General features: G+C 41.7%; 1 protein-coding gene across 1 annotated transcript in view; it reads right to left on the reverse strand.

Annotated features, from left to right (window-relative positions):
* Nucleotides 1-1,739: 1,739 nt before the first annotated feature.
* sema4bb (sema domain, immunoglobulin domain (Ig), transmembrane domain (TM) and short cytoplasmic domain, (semaphorin) 4Bb) overlaps nt 1,740-26,969 on the reverse strand; it is a 49,206-nt gene continuing 23,976 nt past the window's right edge. The window contains exons 3-15 of the mRNA XM_085352926.1: nt 19,652-19,812; nt 18,721-18,783; nt 18,144-18,242; nt 14,863-14,974; nt 14,349-14,465; nt 13,697-13,854; nt 8,970-9,151; nt 8,303-8,453; nt 7,538-7,748; nt 7,306-7,421; nt 4,729-4,886; nt 4,296-4,387; nt 1,740-2,608 (exon numbers count right to left, since the gene is read on the reverse strand). Of these exons, the coding sequence (XP_085209052.1) occupies nt 1,836-2,608; nt 4,296-4,387; nt 4,729-4,886; nt 7,306-7,421; nt 7,538-7,748; nt 8,303-8,453; nt 8,970-9,151; nt 13,697-13,854; nt 14,349-14,465; nt 14,863-14,974; nt 18,144-18,242; nt 18,721-18,783; nt 19,652-19,812 (2,393 nt within the window). The 3' untranslated portion in view covers nt 1,740-1,835. The remainder of the gene's footprint in view (nt 2,609-4,295; nt 4,388-4,728; nt 4,887-7,305; nt 7,422-7,537; nt 7,749-8,302; nt 8,454-8,969; nt 9,152-13,696; nt 13,855-14,348; nt 14,466-14,862; nt 14,975-18,143; nt 18,243-18,720; nt 18,784-19,651; nt 19,813-26,969) is intronic.

Genomic DNA, 26,969 nt, shown 5'->3' on the forward strand with positions numbered 1-26,969 from the left:
TGCTTTCACATTTATGTCACCTCGACTTCTGACTGAGTGTGGCGAGTCTGGGACCTGTAACCTGGTGGGGGCGGGGTCAAACTGAGCTAATACAAAAGGTCTGTGTATCTATGCCATGATATCATACAGCTGTAGTCTGGACAAGAGAACTCGCAACATTTCCTTTCCCCTACAGCAGCATTAGTTATTACTTATTCTGTAAGTTTTACATTTCGAGTGGCTTGATTAGCACTTAAAGTAGACAAGCTGAGCTCAACCGTCTCAGATGTGTCTCGGTGAGATGGCAGAAGGAAAACTGGAATATTTTCACACCTGACAACCACATGGCACGTAATCGCCATGTAAAACATTTGGCCCCGGTTCAAAATTTACAACAATTATTTTGCCCAACACAGTCCGTAAAGTCTGCTATGAGCTAACAGTCTTAGAAATCCCCAACCTTGCACTTTACATTTATTTATTATTAGTGCCACAATACTTTTAGCGAAACCCATTCCCTGGGTCCGTCATCATGTGCTCTTTGACAGTGATCAATGCTAACACAAAGCATGAGATGGGCATGTGAGAATGGCACTATTGCATTTAGATAAGACAATCAAGTTATTTTTGTTTAGCTTTTTTTGGCACAGTGCACAACGATGATTTTGGTGCTGCCCCAAATGTGGTGGAGGTGTAGCTGTCCCCATTTCTTTTTGTTCCTTTGCCTCTCTGCACTTGGAATTTCAGTTCCATTAAAACAAAACAAACAAATACGCACACGCACATAAAAAAAAGGGGGCAGCTGTTTTTAAGTCCATTTAGAAACCCCATCATGGAATCTGCAGGTCAACACTCAAGAGCAGGGCTGACTCAGATGAGCGAAAATGCAACCGTCTCTCTAAATCATCTGTGGTGCAGTTTTGTTTGAGTGAAACAGACTTTCTCTCGACGACAACATACATTCAGGAGGTAAACGTCAGCATATAGGCGTAGCATCATATATAATTACACATATTCCATCATCTTAACGTTGCAGTCCTTTTTCATTGAGACAGTGGTGTGGCGTATTCTCCTCCTCCGCTTCAGCTTTCATCTTATTTATCCTCATACAGTCATGACGTTTATTCAGCGAATGGGGACAAATGTGTTTATGACTTGTGTCCATAATCCGTGGATCTTAATGAATATGCATTTCATGTACTATAATACTTCTAAACCTGAACTCTTGGTCACCATGTAGCTGTAGCTTGGCTCTAGTGTGCATAATAACAGACGTGTGGCTGCCACACTCTGCAGAGAATGTGCAAGATTACTCAAACAGGGCTGGGTAAAATATAAATATTTTTAAATTCGCTGTCTGTGGTTGTAATAGTATATGATGTATATCTAGACTAGACAACTTTTTATTGTTGCATACCTAAAAAGACAGTGTGATAAACATTGGAACTAAAAGGTCTTCTGTTTATCTTTTTATTTTATTGTTTTTTATCCCCCATATTGCCCAGCCTTATGCTCACCCACATATGGTGTTAGTGGCCATGAGAATGACTCCAAGAAAGAAAAAAGTAATGTGTGAGAATTATTCTTAGCAGCTGCCATGGTTCCTGATCCTGGCTCAAACTGGAGTATTGTGCTGCTTCATTTTTTTCTGCCTTACACAGCAAACCGGACCGACCTCTGGCTTCGGAGTGGAAATGACTAAACAAAATGACCTCCACTCTGATCACAGAACTAAGATGACAAAAATAAAAGATGTGCTGTGATATAGGAGGATGTCTGGGTCTCCTCTCCTTTGCTCGGTGGCCTGTATCCCTCGTGAAGATACAGGGTGTCGTCGCTTAATGAATGCTGTGCTCTCAGACGATGGAGTCTTTGATCTCAGAGCCTAACCTCACTCTGGGCCGAGGGCAGGTTGGGGAGTATTCCACGTGGCTCTCTTTCAGGTTAAGCGGCCGCCTGTCGGAGGCCTCGGAGAAGCTCTTGCTGTTATCTGGCGAGGACTCGTGTGTCGGCGTGCTGCAGATGTAGTTGTCGTTTAACGTCTGGTAGCCCTTGTGATCTGAAGTAGAAACGGGGATTGTGTTACCGTTAAGCGGTAAACTCTCTGTGGGCTTTCCAACTATCCGTGGCTTCTTCTGCTGCATGTTAGGGCACTCGCCCTGCTTCAGCATGGACTTCATGTGGTCACGGTTCCTGTAGATGACGAACAAGGAGAACACCACGAGGGAGAAGGCCAACAGAGCGCACACCACAATCAGCTCGTTCCAGTACGTCTTCGTATGGACCTGCTCAGAGCGAGACTCGCCAGGCAGGATGATGGTCTCCTCGCGCGTGATGTGAGGCGTGCGGGAGTGACCAATCAGAGTGGTACTCTCCTGGCGTGGTTCTGCCCTCACACAGTAGTTGGCCAACAGCTGGTGGAAGCCCTCCTCTTCTGACCAGCACTGATAGGTCTCAATCCTTTCAGACTGAGCCACAACTACCAGGTTTCCCTCGGGGGTAGCATAGAGGAACTGGCTGGCGCTATCACTGTAACGCCACCTCCTCTGTGCCAGGTTGGACCGCAGCTTACATGGCAGGACTCTAAATGTGTTGGCTGGGATGGTAATGAGCTGACAAGGGGAGCCACCTACAAACAAAAATAAAAGGAATGTTGTTTCAAAACACTGAAACATGCCAGTAATTTGACCAACTGCATACCGACTCGGGATGTAATGAATCTTTTAACCCACAGTTTGGTTCAGACCTCAGCTGAGTAGGGATTGAATAGGGAAAGAAGAAGAAAAACACTTGCATGATCACTTGATTAATTACTGGCAATTAGCAGTAGACCACTAAGCCTATATTTACACACATGCTGTGTAAACCAACACAAAACATCCTTAATAAGACAGACAGAAGACAGAACATCTAACATGAGATTTTGTGTGTTTCTATCACAACTCATCTTGGTTTTATAAACCTGGCAGTCATGATTAAGAAAGTCTCATTTAAAGGTGTAGTTTCACATTCCAAGAATGAGGAGATCAATTAATTTTAAGCTACAGCCAGGACGAGTTAGCTTAGCTCATTAGCTTAGCTTAGACCGACTTGAAGACACAAAGAATATAAACAGAAAGCATGGCTCTTTTCTTAAATAATAAAGAGCCACCCATGAAGCTAACAAATTAACACCATATTTCTATTTCTATTTCTATTACTTAAATCCATTTAAAATCTTATGTGCATAAAACACATCAGCAAAAACATTTTAGTTTCAACACCATTCAACTATTTTCTGCCACTTATCTGGGTTTGGGTCAGACCTACCTCCCCCTAGCCATCTCCCTCCAGCTTTCACAGGATGACACCGAGGTGTTCCCAATCCAACTTAGAAATCTAATCTCTAGTCTCAGTAGGACATACGGAGAAAACCTCACCTAGCAGGTGTCCAGGAGGCACCCTAGTTGGATACCCAAAATCACCTGAGGGTAGGAATGTAGATGGGCTAGTAAATCAACAGCCTTGTTTTCATGTACAGGACTCTCTTCCCCATTTTAGACTAGTACAGCACCCGTATCACTGTTGCACCAATCTGTTTCCTGCTCCTCTCTCCCCTTACTTGTGAATAAGACCCTAAAATTCCTCAACTCCTCTATTTGAGGCTACAAGTAATTTCTCAATCAAAGTGGGGAATCCACCTTTTTACAGCTGTGAACCAAAGTCTCAGTCATGGAGGTGCTGATTTTCATACACACCGTTTGAGCCCACGACCCACAGGGAAGAGAAATATGACGTATTGCTGGCATTAAGAACGAAGTTCACACTGTGGTTGTACAGGAACTGGAAAGCCTGCAACAGCTGACCCAATATCCCATACTCCTGAACTACTCCCCACTAGACAAGCTTAGGGGTTTGGTCAAATGACTTTTCCCCAAGTCCAGGAAACCCATGCAGTTATACAAACTCCTACAGACTCAAGAATACCGTCAAGTAGACAGATCTAGGTTGAAAACTATTGCTTCTCCTGTATCTGAGGTACAAGGTTTAGTAGACAAATTTTTAATCTTTAATCTTTTTTTTTCTGAATGCTGAGCCAATTGTCTTTATATCCATTAAATATAAGCCTGAAGCTCCTACTACAGCACTTTAAATTCAAAACTGGAATTTGGAAAACAACTTGCATGAATATGCAACTTGTTTTTTCTTACAACTGTATGTGCATGACTTGACAGTAGTGGCAACATGTTTTTGTGAACTCTAAGTGCATGCTGTTTGTGCGTGAGGTGACAGACACACTTAAATTAAAGGCCACTGTGCAGAAAGAACACACTCACGAGAAGCTACTGGTCTGGCAGATCTGGGGTTAGGAAGAGTCCTGTTGCAAATAGCTGATGTGTCAGCCTCCTCCACGTCCTGCTGCCAGTGGCTGAGGCAAAACATACCAAACAAAAACAACAGGCAGATGTAATGACAGGCACCTTACATTACATTACTAATGTCTCCTATCGCAATCGCCAAGTCTTTCATTTAAAACTTACTAATACAGTGACTAATGTTGTTCTAAAATTAACACTAAGGGACATAAAGCAGATCCTTGAATGCTTATTTTGTGTGTTTGTTTGGGTAGACGTTCAAAGAAAAAAGCGCATTCGTAGAAAAGACATAAGGTTGAGCAACGAGGAATTTTTATCCTTGCATATTTTCCTGCTTTTAACAGTAAAAGGCACAGTGTAATTATGTCTTCCTCCTGCGTGCTGTAGTTCTCACCTGTCAGGTGGAGCCATCCTGACATCCTGGCACAGTTGTCCGGTCCAGGCGCAATAAGGGTCTCTGGACAGCACACACTCACCACAGCTCAAGTAGTTGGAGCAGTTAGCTACAGGAACCTCCACCAGGCCAGAGTAAGATGACACAAACAAGAGACCCTGTAGAGGAGGGGGGAGGGGAGGGGGGAGTGCATTTCAGATCTAACTACAATATAAAAGGTAAAAAACATTCTGCTTTTGGTTGCAGAGTAAGACGAAAAATGCTAAACAATTAATTACAACAGAAAAGCATAACCTACACAATGGAGTAGTTCTGACCAGCTGTTCTCTTGATACCATCTGAGGAGCATCTTTAGCACTTTTACTACCTACATCTGTGCATCAGATATGCATTTGCAACATTAATGTTCCTGTCATACTGACGCACGGCTCCCCCTTGTTCCCAAATATACAATCTATATTTAGACCAGCTTTTCTGGCCCTTGTATTAGACAGACACCATAAGCATTCTGTCTTAGCCTTTCATTTCCCTATTTGGAGCTAAGAATACACTCACAAACAGTATCTCAGACTTTATTAGAATTACATAATCTAAGATAAGATTTCGGTTTGGCTGCTCGCCCCGAGAGAGGCCATTATGTAATAAAGAGAGAAAAGGTAATGAAATTTAGCTCTGGGTAAAATGCCAGAGAGGACCATAAACTCCGTTCCAGACGGTGCTATAACTTACAGGAAAACTCAATGGAATGGCCCCTGTGGAAAGAAGATGTCTGAAGCCAGTTTGTGCTCTGATAAAGAGCGCTCTTCCACATTTTCATTAGTTGTAAATTAAACACCAAACATTCGAAAATGGGATAAAGTATTTATTATAAATGGATACAAAGCAACACGGCCACTATGGTTGTATTACACTGTTATTAAGTTGTAGTAAATCAATTTTACCTTATTTTCTGCTTTAAACACTGCTAATGATCAAGAAGACACCTTCAGAGTCTAAAAATAAAGGCAAGAGAAGAGTGCCAAAAGAAGGGCTAGCTGTTTTAATGTCCACATGATAGCCGGTGAACTTTTAAAAACTCAACCTTTAAAACATTCTTACCATTTAAAGTTAGCTTTGACTGGTGGTTTTGACTGACAGGTGGATGCGGACACAGATGTCTGTATCTCGTGGTCGTTTCTTAGGGTTAAACTCTGTTAACTGAAGCCAGTGAACTTGACCTTTCGACTGCTGTTTGGTGTTTCAGGAGCATTTTTAATAGAATCATACTTTGTGATCAAGTGTACCGTATTTTACACACTATAAAGCACACTTAAAATCCTTTAATTTTGTCAAAAATCGACAGTGCGCCTTATAATCCAGTGTGCCTTACTGACCTTGAATCGATTTTATGTAGTACACGACACTCAAAAATCAGTCAAAAACTGTTTTAGTACGACTTTGGTAAGCTACAAAGCCGCACCACTTGATGGATTGTCAGAGCATTATGGCTACCGTAGTCAGGAGCCTCGCGGAGTAATCTGGGTCCAAAACACCATCCAGTTCAGGCCCCAAAGTCAAACGAATATTGCGGCATCACTGAGAGTTAAAAACTCTTTAATAAAAAGATCAGTGTGGCTGCTTTACCAGGTGTAACAGTTAAGTTTAACATCCAGGCATCCATGAAAACAGAATTTATTACATTTAGCGGAGTTAGAAGTTAGCGTGAAGTTAGTTCACTAGTTTCCACCTAAACATGATATAGCATGTTCTGACTGAGAGATTTCTGAAAAAATTAAAACGTACAGCTCTGCTATCACTTCCAACATAAAGGAAGACAGAAAACTAAACAGCAGTGACTTTTTTAGGGTTACTGAAGTTGGACTAGCTGTTATATAATGATGTGGTACGTGATCGCTAGCAACACAGCTAAGTTAGCATAACATAAACACAGTGAAGCTGGAGGATGAACGCTAACTTTTTTTTCCACTCGATTAAAGTTAAGGTGAGGGTTCACGATGGTTAGTGACAAATGCAATCACATGGCAATTCAGTCAGGAGAACAACTGAGACAATCCATCCATAATACGAGGTTAGTCATTAATATAGTGCAACAAAATGGGAATAGAGCAGCTGCGAGAGAATTCAACATTAATGAATCAATGGTACAGGAGTGGAGACAGCAAGAAGAATGAGTTGAGTAAAATTTGACTTATGACTTTGTTTCACTTAGTGCGCCTTATGTATAAAAACAGACCCGTTCATAGACAGTGCGCCTTATGGTATGAAAAATAAGGTACTAAACCAAATGAAGTCTGTGGTCTACCTCAGGTGAGTGAAATTTTAGGTTTTTGTTTTATATGTTACTCAACAATAATGACCAGCACCTGTGTACTGATGAGTTCTGCTAAAAAAAGCTTGGCAGTGTTAGCTGATAAGCTCTCACTCTCTCTTGTCCTAATATGGTCACAAAAAAACAAAAAACAAAACAAAAACATGGAGGCAGCAAAGACACTAAATTTAACAAATTGGGAGTAGTTATACCCTTGTGGCTATGTTCATCTTTTATATACAGTGTATATGGTAAAGGTGGTGATTTACCCTTTGAGGATCAAGCTCAATGTGCTGCACTGGCTGCGGCTCAGCGAACAGAATCATCTCCTCTATAATGTGCATCTTGTCATTGGCATTGATGGCCTTATGGAGTTTTCCATCATCTGGAAGACACACAGAACAAGCGGAAGTGAGATATATAGTTTTCAGAGGACAGTTTTCTTCTGCTCTGTTTTTGTTCCTATTAAATGAAATGCTTGTAGAATATATTAGGCTCCACCTGTGCCAATAAAGAGCACATCATAAGCTCTCTCCATGCCCTGGATCTTGTGCACAGCGATCTGCGTGTAGCGTACGCTGCGTTTGAGCAGCAGCGGCGTGCTGCGGATCGCGCTGTCCATCAGGAAATGGTCCTTGACAAAGTTGAGCACTTTATCAGGCATGTGCAAGGATGACTGGATTCCCATTTGCCTGGCGTGGTTGGTCACGCACTGTGGGGAGAGTAAATAACAAAAAGAAGAAGAAGAAGAAAAAAAAAAAAAAAAAGAATCTCTGCTTATTATTTGAGCAGTACTGAAAAATGGATACAATACGATGGGGTGTTGAATTACATCTGACCTTGGCTTTAATTACTTAAGAACACAGAAATGAAAATGGAATCAGTGAGATAAGGAGCTTAAAACTACCACATTGGCTGATGGGTTTAATCATGTTCTTAAGCTGTATGTTCTATTTTTATGCTCTGAGGCATTTCTTTGGCTCTCGTACAACCCACAGCAGGACAGTACTTTCTGTTTTCCAGCAGACAAAGAAAATAAATGGGAAACATCTGCTTCACGTCAGACTTGTTCAACAGCCTAAAATAACACTACAGGTAGGACGGGATGTTTTGTTGGTGTGTTTAATATAGCTTTTGTACACATGACAACAAAGACAGCTCTTTATCCTCATTTATCTGTTACTGAATGAAGAGCCACAGAAAGAAGTTGTGTCTTGTTGCAGTGAATTGCACTGTTTGTCATAAGATATGGCCTTCACAACTCACCGCCCCAGGCCGTGGTTCTGGTACAGGGTGGTTGTAGGTGTACCACTGCTGTGTCTCCCTGTTAACCTCTCTGTAGCGCCCGCTGAAGGCTTTTTTCACCTGCTCCATAGTGAAGGCACAGACCGCGGAGCTTCCCGAGGCGCCTTTATACCTGTAAACGTATTAATGAGGATGTAAGGGTTTCAGCTGTGAACAACTGGTCAATGAACCAAAATGTTAACCTATCAGAACTCGACATCACACAATTTTCCACATGTTCTGAGATTTTTTTTGCAACTGCCATGATTTTATTCAAGAAACTGGAATGGCAGTTTCTCAATGGAGAACAGTTGCAGAGTGGGCGCATGAGCGATTTCCTTATTAAAACCTTTATTTTGTTGATACATTAACTAACCATTGGGATCACATTGGCTCGTATCAGCAGTTAAGCACATTACAGCTGCTCTAAATTCAGAGGAGCCAAGTGAAAAACAACAACTTGCCAAGTGTGAGCGCAGATATTAAATAAAAACTGGCTCTAGATGGGGTGTGTGCGAGCCGCGCTTGTGTGTAAACTTTGACTGTAACAGTGTGACAAATCACAGTGTGTGTGCGCGATTTATGTCACTGTCACAGCTGACATACAGCACTGTCACAGTCTCAACCATCGCCTGCATTTGAGTCGTACCACTGAGAAGTGAAGACGCCGTAGAACACTGTGCTCTCCCAGCTGTCTCCCGTGGGCTTCAGGACAAACATGTCTTGGATAATGTTGAAGGGGAAGCCGTCATCGGGGAGGGAACACAGGAGCTGAGCCTTCAGGAAGGTAGTCCACTTTTTTTGCAGGACTCGCTCACCCCCTTTATCACCCTGAAAAAAAAAGATTCAGCAAGTTTATTAGAGGACTTTATGTCCTTGTAATAATTTTCATTAGATTCTGGCAGGGGTTGCAATGGTTGTACAAGTCTGTACTTATTTTTGGACTTGAGTTGATAAAAAGTGTTACTTAATTATGACTGCATTATTCTGATATCTCCAGTTCATCTGAAGAAACCTTAAACATTTCACTAGAATCCTTTAACCAGGCTTTAACAACAGACAGCTGCACAAAGCTACCAGCAAAGACAACATGAGCACATGGTTAGATAGGATATCATTACATAACGCAAGTATCTATTTCACAACTACAATTACACATCACAAAATAAATAAAACACAAGATGACTACATAAAGACAAAAAACGCCCCGTAAAAAAAAAGCAAAAAAAAAGCCACAAACTCAAAGTGATCCCTTCATGTGTCACATGACTGTGACATAATCCTCCTGGTTTGTTTGGGTTTACTTTTCTAAGTTTTTACAATATCTGTGTCATACTGACGCTTCTATCATTGATGTGTGAAGAATGTATGAAGGTGGAGGCAGGTTTGGTGGAGCATGTGGATATTTGGCTTACAAATGTGTTTTCTCCATGAGATAATCATGGAACACGCTGATATCTTGCGATAAAAGCAGGAGGAGTGCAGAGTAGTTGAGTTCAGAAGGTCAGAGCTGTGGCAAAATCTGGGAGTTCAACTTTGCTATGACTAAAATCTGCTTTTAGCTGGAAAGGCTGTGGCTGTGGCAGGAAGGGAGGACACCATGGGCTTTGAGTCAGCTCTGGACCAGGAGCCTTACAGAACCCGGCCCGAGTACACCTAAGAGCTCAAGTGGATTTTAAATTTGCTGTCAGAAGCATGAAAAAGCAAATAAACCAGATAGCAAACAATGTTATATATGAACCACAAAAACTTTCCCTAGAAAAACTTTTATAAATCATTTAAAAGCTAAGAGCAAACTGCATTAAGTTCCCTAGATGAGTGAAAACAGCCCCAAACTGTCAGATCATGAAGGCCAAACATTCCAGTGAAATTACTGAAGGGACTTAAAATATGTTGCAATGTACGAGCTCCTTGAAAAGGCACACATTACTTTGGAGCCCATGTTTTGCATCGCAGTTGCAATCCATCCCCTTTGCTTCAGAGGGTGCTGTTGAGAAACGGAAGATGCTCATGACCCTCCTTTTTATTTATTTTTTAAAGCATTTTAACAATAAAATATGCAACACAGAGAAAACAAAAAAAAACTGCTCTGCATAAAAGATGCCACAGCATAAAATATCAGCTCCCCTTTGAAGGAGAGAGCATAGCGAAATAGAAAAACAAACAATGGTTAGTTATTAATTACAGCTTTGAAATAAAGATCAGTCCTTCATGCCTGACTTCACCTGCAGCTCACAGACAAGGCCCATAAATACTTATCAGAGTTTTCTAGGACTAGCAATTATCAAAGTGCTTGTAAACACACACCAAAAGGAACTCCTCCCAAATACAGCGAGCAAGCTTGAAAACACTAGAGGAGCACGACTAGGAGGAAGGGGAGGAAGAGCAGGACCGAAAACAAGAGACCTCGCCCATGCTCAAGACAGCTTTCCTCCCTCAAATCCAAATGTTCCCGTCAGCATGGTCTCCCAAACCCAAAACAACTCCTAAATAACCACACAAGGAGTGAGGAGGTAATAAAGTGCAAAACTATAACTACCTCCGTTTCCTCCTCCATGTGCTGTCACACGCACAAACAATCACATTGCTCAAGAGTGAGGTGAAGCCACCCTCGTGGGAATGATGTAGGGCCTGGGAGCCAATTACTAAGCTGAGGTAGTAGCCCGTCCACATAATGAGGAGACCACATTCCTGCTCTCTCAGCTGTCCACTGCTATTGTTGCCGTGCTCCGATGCACAGCTTGTACAATCGCATCGACCACTCCCCTCTGATAGCTGCCCTCTGAAAATAAACCCGCTTCCTTGTGCGGCATTAGCCGACTCTCATAGTATTTATTACATCCAAGATTCTCATCAACCTGAGATGTAATAGATCACGAGGTAAAGAAAATTGCGCCATGCAGTATTTATAACATGCCCACTTTTCACAGCCCTTCAGAGCGCACACCTGAATAAACAAAAGAAAGGAGGAGGGCAAGAAGGGAGCGGGGGCAGATCGGAAAGACTGGGAGAAGGAAAAAAGTAGTAGAATAAGTAGAATTATTTAGAAAATGTAAGTAAAACAGTAGTTAGAATACCATTAAATTAATCTTATCTAACAAGAAACATACTCTCTTTTTCTAAGTGTCCGTCAAGATAAACTATGACACGCAACATGGTTTTGATATATTAAATAAAACCGCATACCAACATATCAGGACTGACACAGAAAGAAAAGGGAGTGCGTGTTTTCTGACAGTTTGCAAAAGTGCATTAGATTTGGAGCCTGCCAAAAGGGAGGGGTCTTCATACCTCAGCTTTACTTAATCTGAGTTTAGCACTCACTCCTCAGCAGAGGAGCACACAAGACACACATTTATATTTGATACACTGACATAAAAAAAGAAAAGAAAAAAAAAAGTGGGAATTTTTGTGCCGGTCTTGATTTAGTCTTAGATTTTCTCTACTAAAGACACTTCCAACTGTGAGGTGCACCTTCCTAAGGGGTCATGGGAGAGGCAGGGATACTACACATGGTGAAAGGAACAGCTGCTTACTATCATTCTCAAAACAACAGGGAGCGTGTTCTACACTGTGGCCGCCGAGATCACTGCTCACCTATGCAGTTCACACACAGCTCACAGAGGTAATTAAACCCTCATATGCCACAGTGACACAATTTCCAATCAAATATTGAGTCTTATACCTCAAATCTGAACATGTACAAAATATTTTTATATTCAGAGTGAATGACCATTTCAGAGAACTTCATTATCTCAGAGGTCTCCTGCAAAAAAACAAGTGTAAATCTGTCATCTTAGGTTAGGAATCTAGCAATAGTTGTTTGTACATGCATAAATATTTTGCATTGGAAACATGACTGCAAATAGCTGGCAAGGCCTTTAGTGAAGCCAAGACGCCAAGAAACAAGGATTTTTCTCTTTTTAAAACATGCTTTAAGTGGTCCTATATTTCTTTATTTATACTGTTGGACAGCATAAACATAGTCGCCATTTTCAGGTCAGCGGCTATACAAGTAATCCCTGTGAATCACTGGCTCAGACTTTAGACTCCTCAATCTTGACGCGAGTGGATGCCCCTAATGTGGTCATCTCAGCCGCAGAAGCTCCACCCATCTGCTATTCAAACATCTGTTTGGGAAGGGCAGCCAATCAGCAGTAAGTTGACTTTAAGGAAAGATGGCCTTTAAAAAAAAAAAGGGAGAGGAACTAAAGTAAAAATGTGGCGCTGTAAATAATCGGGCCACCTAAGATACAAAAAAAAGAAAGAAAAAAGAAAATGCAAATCACGTATTGATGCATTATTCACCCTGTAAAATGGGTAATAAACCACAAGCAGCACTACCATATTGCTATAGAAGAGCTTCTACTGAAAAGACGTCAGAAAGTAAAAAGGGAGCTGCTGCATTCCTGTGAAATAATGGTGCTTTACAGAGCAGAGAAAGCTATTCTTCTGTCTCTATTGCACAGTTCATCTGCAGCAAGTTGCCACAGTCTGGGGGCACTTCTGTCAATGATTTCCATATATAGAACCCAGGAGGTGCTCTGCCGGCAGCACGAGGTGTCGCCGCACCGAGTTCCAGAGCCTAGTAGGACTAAGTCATTAAGCTGTCACTTAAGATTACATGCTGTCCCCACGATTACTCACATTACTGCCTCCATGAACAAGAGACATCAGTCAGGTAGGGACGCTGAGTGCATGTATATCATGCAGCTTCATAGCCTTTTAACTGATCTGACGACAGGTGAAAGGGAATGGAGTTTGTGGCTGATTACCCAGGCTGATCAACCAAACTGAACTCTTGAGGAGAGAAGCGGACGGAGGAGGAATGACGTCAATGGTTTAAATGATCCCAGTGAATTCTGCAGTTGCTACAGTTTGCATGCAAGAAAACAGGCCATATAGTAGGGTGGAAGAAGCATTTCATATTGCTGTGAAGCACTCTTGAATACTAATAATGCCTGCAAAGCTCAAAGGGCTGGCGGAGGAACGGCAAGGAGCTGGAGGGATGGACAAGTGCAGCTGACATTGTGAGGGAGATGGAAGGAGAGTGGGATATGACATTGCAGAGAAAGGGGAGGGAGGGAGCCTGAGACGAGGCAATGATTCAGGCAAGGGGAAACTATATCTGCTGAAAACATGCCTGTACAGTTAAATAGAGAAAAGTTTAAATGCACCAGTGACATGTTTCCATTGCAATTACTCAGGCATAATATACAGTTAATGTTACCTAATGTGCTTTGACATGGGAGTGTCCCATCTTGTTTTGAGGCAATTGTGCCAGGATTAAGAACAGGAAGCTTGAGCCCTGCTGTGCCTCATACTTTTGCATGATCATTTTGTGTAATCGCCTCACCCTTACCCCGTGTACATTACCTTACACACGCGAGCAATCCTCGACACTATGGTGTTGTCAAAGAAGTCAAATTCTTTTCCCGCCTCACTAAAGAAGAAGTAAATCTTGTCGTCGTCGCCCACAGAGTTGCCTATAGGCTGACTCTCCTCGATGTAAGCTGACCCAACAAAGACGGGATCTGTTAGAGATAGAAAAACACAAAAGCAAACGTGTGGTTAGACAGCTGCGTTGCACCTTTATAATCGACACAGGGAAACTCCCCCCCCACTTTTTTCTGCCATGATAAATTTGGAAAAAGTCAGTGTCTGCACCAACAAGCTGTGATACAATCCTGCAAGGGAAGAGGAAACAGAATCCTCTTTATAATTGTACTCAGATGCCTCATCAGGAGCAGTCTGCATGAATTACCTAAAGATCAGAAGACAAGAGGAGTCTTAATTGTGCGCAGCTTACTCTGGCGAAAGCAGTGGCAGCCGGATGAGGTTGTTTTGATGTGCATGTGCAACGGCTGATAGGCTGGGCTCCCGCAATCTACAAGCGCTTGTCTTTGCTCTCCGTCTGCATGCATTAGTGAATGTGCCTCGCTAATGATCGCTGCTTTTTGGAGCTTATCTGCAGTGGTCGGTACATAATGGAAGATTTGTGGAAGGAAAAAAACACATGGGAGTTTACCTTGCAGCCATTTTAAGGAGTTCTCTGTCTTCAGAGCAGTTCCCTGACCCAAACTCTTGTAAATGACTGGTTCATTCCCTTGAAAGTTACTAACAGTACCAGTATATAATTCACCATCTGGAGGAGAACAAAGGAAGAGAAAGATTGAACTGAATTTGGAATCAATAAAAATAACACATGACAAAGAAATAATAACAGGCTGGAGTTGAAGTCGGTAATAAAGTGAAATGTTAGCACATAACAGTCTGAGTGAGAATAGACAAATCATTTCTCCTCTTCATATCCAGTTCAATTATTTACTAATTGCTTGTTAAAGAAGTTCAACAAAAACAATGTCTGCTGCTGTCTGGCTATTTATCAGAGAGTCTGACGCAGACAAACAACATTAGCAGGCACATCATGACTCATTACTGAATCAAAGATGGAGTTGCCATCAAAATAGTTTCAGAAACAGCTGCGCCCGCTTTCCCCGTCTAAAAGGAAGCCATTCATATAAGTGCGCATTAATACATACCAACAATGATGGCAGTTGATTTATACTCTGGATTAAAGGGGCAGCGACTGCGCCCATCTTCCATCATGACCTCGCCCTCTTCATCTCTCTCCAGTGTGAATGTTGACGTATTCTGGAGGCAGACACAAACAGCAAATGTCCCTGAGGCTCAGGCCAATTAAATTCTACTTATAGTAAAATGGTGAGTTAAAGTGAGCTCAGTGGTCTCAAGATCATTTTCTCCATCACAATACACGCTGACATTTTGGATGTTTGGTCGCTTGAAATCGCCGTCGGACCATTGACGGGCTGTCTGATTAATAGAAGGTTTCTTCTGTGTACCCTCTGTCACAAGCAAACAGGCTATTTCATTAGTATGAAAAGGAAAACTATATCTAATGTACCAACCAACTTTAAAGAAAGAGACAGTAAATCAAAAATCTCACAAAACTGGACAATAAAGGCATCTTACCAAAAGATTAACCTTCGTAGCAGAGTGCTGACATTTTATTGCTGTTGAGCTGTTGTCTAAAAAAAACATCACTGAGCTGCACTTTGCCTTCATTACTGTGAACACGGCTACCATACTTTATCCTCAGCTCTACTTCCATAAATATTCGCTAATCCCTTGCTCCAAATATTCCCTGAAACATTTCCGACATGGGTCGAGAGGCATGCTTTTCCAAATTCTGCAGTGACCAGCTATTCTGGCAAATTTTGCTTTAAAAACAAAAACAAAAAAACACAACATAAAATTTTGATTTACATCATAAGCAGGTACACGTGAATTTAGAGCCGTGTGCCAGAGATAGCAAAGGCAGAAAATCATTTTGACTCAAACACAAACGATTCATTTATTGTAGAAATATACTTTATTTATCCATCTTCCAGTATTTCTCATCATTTCTGATTTTAATTTCACAGTCTCTCCCAAAAATACTTGAATACTTAATACAAAAACAAAACCATAAATAATATGAAGAAGCTTCTCGGAGGAGAGGTGAAACCCTCAAGAAACTCCAACAAGTCCAGTTGCTTTTCTTTCCAACCTCTTAGAGAAACATAAATAATACACACGTGAAACAGTTACTGAACTTCCACTGAAGTCTGACTTCAACAAAACAAGCCTGTATCTTTTATATGTTTCAGTATTTTTAGTCCCATTTTGAGTTTCCACAGACATTTCTTTAAAACCCTCAGTCAAATAAGTCTAGAAACTCATCAAAGATCTTCTTCCAGTCACAGGTCACTGGAGAAAAATCTGTATTCCTGACTGGTTGGTGAGTGGTTTTCTGGAAGCTGCCAATTGCAAGCTAAAATTGTTTACCAAAAAACTGCTTAAGATTGCTTTGGCTGCTAGCAGGTTGTTGCAGTCGTCCTTAATTTGAATGGACTTGCCTGCAAACATTTCTCGAGTATAGTGAAACTCGAAAAAAATTCAATGCAAACCATGAATGGAGAATGTTCCCCTTCCCCTTGGCAGTTGGGCACTCACACTGGCCTTCAGGCTTATTTGACTGAGGCCTTATCAAAGAATGGTTTGGTATGAAAAACATACTGGTCAGACTCTGTTCCCAGTGCATGTATATTAAAAACTTCTGCAGCCAGCGAGACCGTGGATGCTTTTACAAGTTAAATAAGATGTCATGTTGTCCTGTTAGGAAGTGACTTTCAGTGATTGGACATGTCAAATTCCAATAGCCCATGAGGTCCAATCAAAATGGACAACTTTTGCTGTGGGTGATAGACACTGCACTGAATCAAAATGCAGTCAGTCTATCAGGCTTTAGCCGGTGCCTTTTCAAAAGCCTGACAAAGGGAGCGAGAACAGTGAATTACAAGAAAATATATGGAGGACAATTGACATTTCCACTGCTACACACTGTGGTCTGCTCTGTGTAAGGGAAAAAGTGACAGCATGTTGGCTAATCAGAAAGCGTGCATCGTGACGCTTTCATTTGAAGCGTTAGAATCACGTCCAACACTTGCACATGCATTTGGAAGACATGTCGATAAAACACTGAATAGCCTCAGACTTGTATCAAGAGCGCGTGGCATAAGTTTATGCACTAAATCTAAATGTAGCTGGTCCGTCAGACAGCATTCGGCCTTGTTTGTCTGAGCTTCTAGTCCTGTTTGATAAAGCTGACAGAGGGTATGAGGACACTGAATCACAGAATACATATATGGAGAGCAATTGCCGTTTCCACTGCTACACACTGGTCTGGCTAATCAAAGTGAGCTTCTCATGAGGTCTTCATTGTGAACAGTTTTAGAGCCTCGAGCACTCTGAGGTCTTAAGGCTGCAAAAGCTTGAGCTTAACTTTGTAATACATTTTTACACAGGAAGAGGATGGAAGATTTTCCATTCCCATCACTTCATTTATATAGTTTTAAAAAAGAGATTCCTCTGCTGCCACACAGCAAGAACAATTACATCTATCGTTAAAGCATTTAATGCACACATGGGAATAGGAGCATTGTCACAGGACACATAAATAATATATAAAGACAATTTGCAGTGATGATATTAATTTTAATCAAAAAGGACAGCACGGAGTTCCTCTGTTGCTGAGAAATATTCCCATGCTTCTTTATTATTAGATGTTGTTTTAATCTTAAGCTTGTTTAAACTTGTGTCTTTCATTTGATTGTTACTGTATCTTTTTGGCTGACCATAAAACGTTCTGTGAGAAGTGGTAAAAAAAGAAATAAATAAAACATCCCTCACTGGTAATACTATACATCTCAGATCGTCTGGCCGCGAGGAATGCCCTGGGTGACACACAGAGTTGTGGACTCCGTCAACAAGACGAGTGTTCACCCAGACCAACTCAGACTTGCTTGGAATCCCAGATCTGGGCCTAACGTCCTGCCAAGCGATCCTCAGTCTGAGACTCTGACGTCAAAGGGCAGAGTTTAATGCCCTGCTTTGAGAAGCTGCGCTGTTGCCAAACTCTACTGCCGGTTGCCATCACTCCAAAATGTACTCCTCTGCTAGATAAACAGACCTACTGCTTCCCCTCTATCTGGAAACCACACAGCTCGTGTACCCCCTGTTGACTTGTCTGGCTCAAGTGCCTCAACAGGATTTGGTAACGCTTGGATAACAACAGATCCAATACTGACATGGTGGATAAAGGGGGCTTGATTCCTAAAGAGTACCCCGAAAAAATATTTATAAAATTCAATCCTGTTCTTGTGAGAGGAGAGGAATGGAATAAATTAAGACTCGTTTTAATGATGGGAGAAAATCAAGTCTTGCAGGTGAACAATGGGTAGATTGAGAGGTCATTACTTACTATGTAGGCGCAGACAGGACTGAAGGCATAGGTGCCACACACATAGAGATGAGTGCTATTCAGCCGCAGAAGAATTTTGACGTAATTGAAGCAATCAGTCTGGAGAGAACAAATGGAGAGTGTGTCAGGTCCATAAAAATCACAAGAAATTCTGAGAATTGAATGTGATCTTCTCGAGAGCCCCTTAAAAATCTGCCTATAATACTCCTAATCATAAGCAAATCTTTCAGAGCAGGAAATGTAAATATTATTCGACAGAAACAGAAAAATATTCCTCCTCTCCTCAAATACTGCTGGGAAAACCTCACACACAGCACTTTGCCTGGTGAGTTTTTTGTATTACACAAACCAGAGATTTACACAGATTACTGAGGCTTGTCGCCCAGAGATACAACAGCTGGCATGACAACAAGGTAAGAGACAGACAGAAGAAGAAGAAAGAGCAATTCCCCAGTGAGCCTGCACACTTGATGAATCCATTTGTAACTGATGGAAAGGTTTGTCAACACACAGCTCCACCGTAATTTCTCCCCCCCTTACAACACTGCTCAAACAAACAGAAGAAAATGTCTCTCACCTCCAGGTTCTTCCCTTTGAAGCTACACTCGTCTCTTTTTCCAGCAGGAGTGCCCCATGTCAGCTGAAGCAGAGAAAGAAACCCTGAATAAGTCATGTGATAGATAGTGGAAACCCACAGATTCAGAGCCAATCTATAGAGAGCATATCCACTTCCACTGTACTAAAATGGGCTTCGATATGCATGGAGTGCTTTTAAGATCGTCCTCGATTGGTTGCTAAAATATTATTTTTACCTGATTTTAGAGAAGAGTTTGATTTTATGCTGAAATCCAAATGAAAACACTAGTGACATCATTTCATCTACTCTTAGAGAGAGGTCGACTTTGTCTATAAAAGAGTTCTGTTATTGTACGCTGACTGGTTAAGGACTAACGACAAGACGTACTCCCTTAATGGCACCCGCTGTCAAACAATAACTGTGGCAGATCAAACAAAACAGAAACTCAAATTTGTACATAAAGCTGTGCTTGTGTCTGACGCATCGGCCACTGCTCGCACAAACTGTGACGTCTGCACGTCACCATAACTGTTTATGTTTGTGCTCAAAGTTTTTATGACTCGCTGCAGTCGTCTAAACTGTGAGCGTCGCTGCTCTGAGAAAAGTCACCGATTCATGGCAACAGAAGTCCAAATAGTAAAGAGACTGAGCAGGTGTTTCCACACTTTTTTTTAAAACTTTAATTTAACTTTATCTACTCTCTTGACTATATTAAAAAAATATGGTGAAAATTGCCAGGATTTATTTATTTAACACCATCGGCCTACAGCTCAAATTAATGACAAGTCCATAAAGTGGTAATTCAGAGCTTTAGATATTCTCCCTGAACTATCTACCAGCAAAGTTTGTCACATGTGCGAGCCTGGTGAACCAGCAATTCGTGTTTTAAACATGCAATTTGGACTCGGATGAGGCATTTTGTTACACTCACGTTCTTCTGCAGCTTGATTTTGCTGATGTCTGAGAGGCTGAGGGCGAACAGTGCCTCCCTGGCTCCCACATACAGCATGTCGTCTTCCTGGCTGAGCAGCAGAGAGGTGTAATTAAAGACGCCGTTTGCCGAGAACCTCTTAGCTGATCTTTCCTTTGCATCTGGAAAAAGACCACACACACACACACACACAGAAAAAAAGATGACTGATCTGATTTTATTTTAAGGAGGGGGGCTTTTAAGTCCATGCACTCAGTAGCACTTAATCATGGACACCTGTTTAACCCAGAACTGTCAGTCAACCCCTGCAGAACACCATGACATGTCTCCCGCTTTTCTGCAGGCCTCTGACATTCAAATTCCAACCTGAGATGAGCAGAAGACAACTGTTCCTTAAGCTGACAGGAACTTCTGTTTTAGCACTCCAAAAAACTGAGAATCTCAAGGTTACATAAAGAACCACAAACCAAAACTACAGCCAACACTTGCTTGCGAGATTCAGTCAAATTAATTTTATGACACACAACGTGAACTCTTATCAAACCCGTCTTCCTTGAGCCTCACTCTTGGAGGCGGCAGTCTTCTTCGCTTCTTTAGTCGCAGCCACCAGCTTCTCCATGAGAAGACACACACCACTGAGCCATGTCTACGCTTCTCTGTGCTGGCCGACCCCCTTTTCGTTCGAATCATTACTGGCAGCAGGGTAAAAGCTTCCTTTGCTCAACACTAATCTAAATCTCCCTGATTCTGCAGCTTCTTCAAAAAGATCTCTTAAGCAGTGGGCCAGAAGTCAAATGAGCTACTTTTTCCCCACATTGCTCGATTTCCTGCAGCTTCAAATGATTCTTCTGATTAAATACAGACTTTATGTACACATTGCTCCTTTTATAGCATTTCCCTTAGCATCACAGAGGACTCAGTGTTCTCAATAGTGGCATCAGAAGCTTTTTACTGCTTTCTACTGTGAAGAGGATTGGATTCATTTTTGGAGACAGCTTTTATAGGCAGCGGGAGGTCTGACAATTGGTCACTTTTCGCTTGGACTAACCGTATAATACACTTCAAACAGACCAAATATAAAAGCAAAACAAAACCCAATAAAGCGTTTTATTCAAGACTTTCAGGGTTTGGACAAATCACAATCAAGTGGGGCCCATCTTTTTGTAGATGAATGTTATTGCGTCATATTTGACATTCGTTTTCTCAGCTCAGAAAAGCTGACCAAGTGCGTGTAATATAAGATCAGTGCATTCTCTGCCTACACGCATCCCACTCTTTGCAGCTTTTGACCATCTTTGTAAATGTTTATCTCTTGCCTCCCGTTCCAAACATATTAAAACACACTCTGTGTCCTTTGCGAGCCAAAACACTGGAGGTCACGGACTCCATTTGCTTGTCCAAATAAGATTACTGGCTCGAATCTGAGGTCGTAAACACTAATATTTGCTGCTGTTAAACCATTTACAGCCTTTTCCACATGTATAACCAGTAAGCTGGATTCAAATTTAGACACTTCTGACAGAAAGAGAAAAAAAAAAAAAAAAAAAAAAGACACCAGCAAGAAGTTTTCCCTCAACACTACCAGGTGGTGCATTGGCCCATAATGCAAATGGAGCTGATAAAGCTGCAATAAATGTTTACAACCCTACAACCCATGACTTAAACTTTTCAATATGCTCACAAACAAATGGTTCATCTAACACTCAAGGCACTTTGGCAGATGATGGTCTTCCCCTTGTGGGAGTGAAAGCCAGCTGCACAAGCCACATCTTTTCCACAATCAATGTTTAGGCTCTTTCTGCTGTTACAGTGCTCGTTCTGTTGAAAACATTGTGACATCTGGAGTCAATGGAGACCAGGGTCCCATCATTAAAATTATGGGGAGGGGATACAAAATAATTATAATAATAAAGCATATTTCCTATAGTCATGCAGGTGTCCTTCTGGACAGGAAGAAATTGAATTTTTCCTGTAAAGAGAACGAAAAACTGGTTTTATTTCAGGGTAAATTAAATGTGCTAAAATATCCTTAAATGCTCATAAAGTGAGGTACACTCAGTCCCAGCAGACCCTGCAGACAAAGGAGTGCAATGTCTCCTCTCAACAGGGGGACATATCATAGATTGCGATTGTCAGGATTCCCCTGGGTTTTGGACATTCACTAGAACCAAAAAACAGCCTTTCCACCGCATATTAAAACTCCCTGACATAAATCACAGTGACAATCTCTTAGACAGACAATGGAATAATGAGCAAGGGGGAGGGCAAAGTCATGAAACTTTTACTCTGGAAGCAGGATGAGGCAACTTAGCAGGAGGTTGGGTTTGAGGTTGGGGTACTGAGTGGGAGTTGTAACCAGGAAGACTGGATTGAGATGTTGAACTATGAAGAAACATGCAGACGGAGGAAAGAGAGCTTATTTTCAAAGCACTTTGAGATGGATTTCTGATAAGAGCAGAAGGTCAAATAGTAACAAATGTCAGAGTTGTGTCAAGCTGCAGGGATTTCAGAAAGAAAAACCAAAGCTCCTCCCTTCAGAGGCTGGTTTTTGAGGGAGATTTCTGAAGTTTATGATGCAGTAGATCGCTTGTGTGTTTTGACATGATTGCAGCAGAACACCGGGCATCCACAGACAGCAGCAGCAACTGCAGGTCATTTCACAGCCAGGCTCCAGTTCCATTCATCACCCGCTTGTTTAATCAGCTGGCTGTCACCAAGTGAGGCCATCAACCTCTGCCAATGGTCATCACATCACACCTACCAGCAATATAACTGTTTTATTCCTGGTGTTAACATGCTGAATTAGTTAGCAGGTTCTCTGAATTCCAACATGGAAGTCAAATAAGGTGATTTGCCTGAATTCTCCATGGTTATGGAGAGTGCAGAACAAGGTCTGCATGCAGCACTAACACAGCATCCAAGAGCCCGATGTCTCGTCTCCACTGAGACTTAATCACCTCCCAGTTATTAATTATGTGGAATTCAATTTTGCAAGCGTATTAAATGTATTTATTCACTGTGATTTTCTTCATTTCGCTGGAGTTAGAGATGGCAGGAAGAAATCAGATCACAGAGGATTTCAGCAAACAGATGCTTTGTGATTACGGAACTGTTTGCTTGAGAGTCAGGGAATCAAACTAATTCTGTGCGCACACAATGAGTGGCTACATACGTCATGAATTTAAGAAGAGATTTGTAAGCCAGCCAATGCAAATGCATATCCTCCTATTTTTCATATATTAAATATGTTTATGGAGGGGATTTAATATATTCTAATATGTATATAAGCCTATAGATATGAATTCCAGTGTGCACAACAGAGCCTAAAATGCGATGTGTGTATGTGAATGTTGCAATGTGAGCAGTGTTTACTGGTTCCAATAAGTGCTTGTCTGCTTGGAGGAAAAGCTGAAAAGGCAAGTAGTACTGGAGCATAGCCCCCCCAAAAAATACCTATATTATATACATAGCTATTGAGACATCACCTCTGATTTCTATAGTCCAATTTTGAACCCTTGAGATGCTGTTTCTAATGTCATCATTGTGGTTGCAAGGAAGTGGATGTCACAAGGAGGGGTGCGTTTGACCGTGTTCCTCATTGGCTAATGGATTTCAGGCACTTCTGAGTTGGCTTCAAAAGCCCATTGGTCTGCCAGGATTTAAATATGCTGGCCTGCTTTGACCCACCACCACGGGTGGTGCTAGTCGTTAGCTGTCTGTTACTTTGATGGGTTTCTAGCGCTAGGAGAGACTAGGAGGTGACCTTTTTTGATGTGTGTGACTTTGCGCTTTTTCAGTGTAAGCATCAGACAAAAATCATCATTTACTGTGTAGTTAAATGTAATTAAGTTACTTAGCACTAATGCATACGTCTGTGGATGCACTTTTCTAACTAAGCTAGCCAGTGTTCGCTCATAACTTCATGATTACCTCTAACTCAAACGTGACTTCTGGCTTAAAGAAAAAAAAAAAAAGCATGGTAACATAAACTCAAAGCTTCAGCAGAGCACACACCAGTTGGTGGAGGTCACAACATATGTCCGTTTTTTGTATACAGCCCATTACCTTTTATTTCCTTGTTTACAGCCTTTATGTGGTAAGCCAAGTGGTGCTGCAGCTGGCTGAAGGTCATATTTATAATGCACACATGAGAAAAATCAATCTGCTCATGCAACTTTCAGAAATAAACTTTCAGAAGTACAGTTCTAAAAAAGGTTCATCTGTTCTTTTAACAGGAACCCAGACCTTGAGAAAAACAAAAGGAATACAGTAGGATTTACTTTCCTCTGAATCCCTTTATTCACATCACAGCTGCGCAAGTTCAGTGGGTGCTTACTCACCATCGAGGTAACTAAGATATCCTCAGGGCGCCAGCTTGCAGATGTAGTGTTACTGAGAAATACTATTCATGGTAGCACTTTGGCAGGAATCACATTTAAAGGGGGGGGGGGGGGGGGGGGGGAGAAAAATGGCACAGGATAAATTTTTTTCAAAAGGTTTAATGGGAGATTTTAGGGTGGGGTGACTTGGTAGGTATACGCCTGCCAGAACACTGAGTGTAAACATGCCCCAGATTTACTATAGCAGCATGAGCCAAGTCACAAGGCACAAGGGGGCAATGGGGACAAAGGGGCTCGCTTGCAGCTAGGATGAGAAAACCAAAAGGAGGAGAGGGTAACAAAGCTGATATCAATCTCAGACAGAGCTTGGCTTATCTTGCATGCAAGGCACCAATTTATATATTTAAAGAAAAAAAGCAAAGCAAAACAAACACTATCTCTGCCCTCAGCTAAATAAAGCTACACAAGAGTGCACAGCTTCAAGGCTCTCTGTTTGACATGATTTGACAAAGGGTTTGATAGCAGTGCTGGAGCTGACAGAAGCCGACAGAAGTCGCTTCAAGGTCATCTCAGCTCTGCTGCTCCCGATGCTTAGGCGAAGTGATGTTATTTCATCGCCGGTGACTACTGGCAACCAAAAGCAGAGCGGCTCCGATCTGATCTCTACTGCTGTAGTTTACCTGCCAAGTCAGCACAGAAACAGTTTGTCTGCACAGTCGGACCTCTGATGAGGAGACAAAGTGTGTTAGAGGAGCAGGGGGTACTAACTGGGAAACACCACAGGAAAATAAAAATGACTAGGGCTATCCGAGTAGATTCTGTTTCCGTTAAAGAAACGTGACGCCAATTCTGGGAGATATTGCAGTTCTGCACTTCTTCAATGTCACGTGTATGTGGCAGGTTTGCAAACAGCATCTTTATCCAAGTAGTGTCTAAAAGATATTCCTTTTAAAATGAAAAGTCAAGAAAAAAGAAAAAAGAAAAATTGACTTTACTGGATGGGAAATAAAGCTGACAGTACTGAACTCTACAGTATCCACAAAGCCAGGCCATGAGGCTTACTTGTACTGTGGTGTTTGTAATAACGGCTTTGCTGCACTTGTAGATGTGTGAGTGAATATGCTGTCTGGTCTGCTCATGTCTTAATGTGTGTGTGAGTGTGTGCATGTCATACTGAGAGACAGCTGGGCCTTGCAGATAATAACCAGAGCCTGACAGTGTGCAAGTCCAGTGTTTGTTTGCATGTGAGGATTATGCTTTTTTTTTTTTTTTTTTTAAATGGAGAAAAAAAAAAAAGTGTTAATAATGCCATATGGTTACAGGTGCATAAATACATCGGAGCAGCAACAGAAAACCGTGCAACGGCAGAATGTTTGTTTGAAATGTGTGTAGCCTACAAGCCATGCAATTCTTGAAAAAGCTTCCTTCACCAGCTGAAGAAGAAAACATCTGTCCAACACATATGTAACAAGGATGAGGTCAGTGCATAAAGCACAGCATGGCTCTAAAAGCAGAGGAGCTGACAGAGACAGCATGCCCTGTAATTAAAGGCTCTTAGGTGTCATCCTGATGCACTCAGAACTGGCATGCGCCCGCCCAACACTCAGACCAGCAAGGCGATGTGGCGCAGTGTTCCATCACAGCTGAAAGCTTACAAAATCCTGATGATGAGGTATCTGAGTGAGTTATTCAAACACAGACCTTGAAACTCAGAGAGGGAGAGAGGAGGAGACAAACATTTGGCATCATTTTCCTCACTCAATTCAAAGCAGACGTGCCTGTGCTTGTCGTGTGTGGTGCCTTTTCAAACACTCCTCCTCCATCCTCTTTAGTGGGGGTGGGCAATACCACCACATTTAAGATATTAACAATAAACTCCTGCAGTGTTTACAGTTTGCCTGCTTGCTTTAGCTCCAAGGGCACATTTGGTTCAAGTTCTGTATGGCACAAGTGGGTGGTGGGCCATTAGCTACTCTGTGTCAACAGGAAAAAGTAATACTTATCATAGCGATGTAATGTTTCAACAAAAACAAGTGCTCCTATAATTTGAAGAAACAGATGGGAAAACTAGTTTTAGACTCCAATAGGTGTGAAATCTCCGCAAGTGCTAAGAGTTGCTATTGCAGACAAGTGACGCCAAGATGTAACAGTAGCACAAATGCACATACCCCTGTATTTATGTGCCAAGAACTAAAATGTGTGATGAATCTGTTTAAGAATTCACTGAATTCAATACTGAGACTTTCTCGCAGTAGTATCAGTGATTGAGGGAATTAAGCCCACCTCTATTCTACAGATTTTAAAGCTGTAACAGGCTGATGTGATTCATATGATGTGAAGCAGGTATAAATGTTTCATATTGCCCAGCATTAAAGCACAAAAGAGGCTAATGGGAAGGCCAATTTGCCAGGTGTTTCAGGAGGGCACTGAAGAGTTAACATCCTGAACTGATGCTTGATGAAAAGTCCTGAGAAAAATTAGGGAACTGCATTAATATTTGGAGGAGCTAATTAGCTACACAAAAATTTGTGGCGAAGTAATTGCCGTTAAAATATTTAATGAAATAAGAAAACAAAAAAACAAAAACAAAACAAAAAACAGGTAATGGTAATCAATCCAACCACTGTCATTTTTGCTTGTGCTAAAGAGGTTCACTTACACTCCCTTCTATAGACGGGAGTGCTAACTGAATTGCTTGATAACTATGACCCACCCAATTGGATTTGAATAGGGGGGGAACAAAGAGTCATGCAAGTCCATAGCACAAATGTCCAAATCTAGCTGGCTTGCAACACTTACAGCTTAGTTTCTGCTGGAGTTAGAATCCCATCAAAGTACATGTTGATGGGCACCAGTGGAACTGCTCTCAGTTTACAAAGTACACACACTTAGGACTGGCATGTGCTGAAAGTCTTTTAGAGTGCTACGACAGCATAAACACAACCTGGTGAGTGCGTACATGTGTGCATGCATGTCTC

This window comes from Diplotaxodon limnothrissa, linkage group LG1 (assembly GCF_057381915.1).
Source record: "Diplotaxodon limnothrissa isolate DT_005_m linkage group LG1, D_limnothrissa_male_GT1.1, whole genome shotgun sequence".
NCBI classification, from domain to species: domain Eukaryota; kingdom Metazoa; phylum Chordata; class Actinopteri; order Cichliformes; family Cichlidae; genus Diplotaxodon; species Diplotaxodon limnothrissa.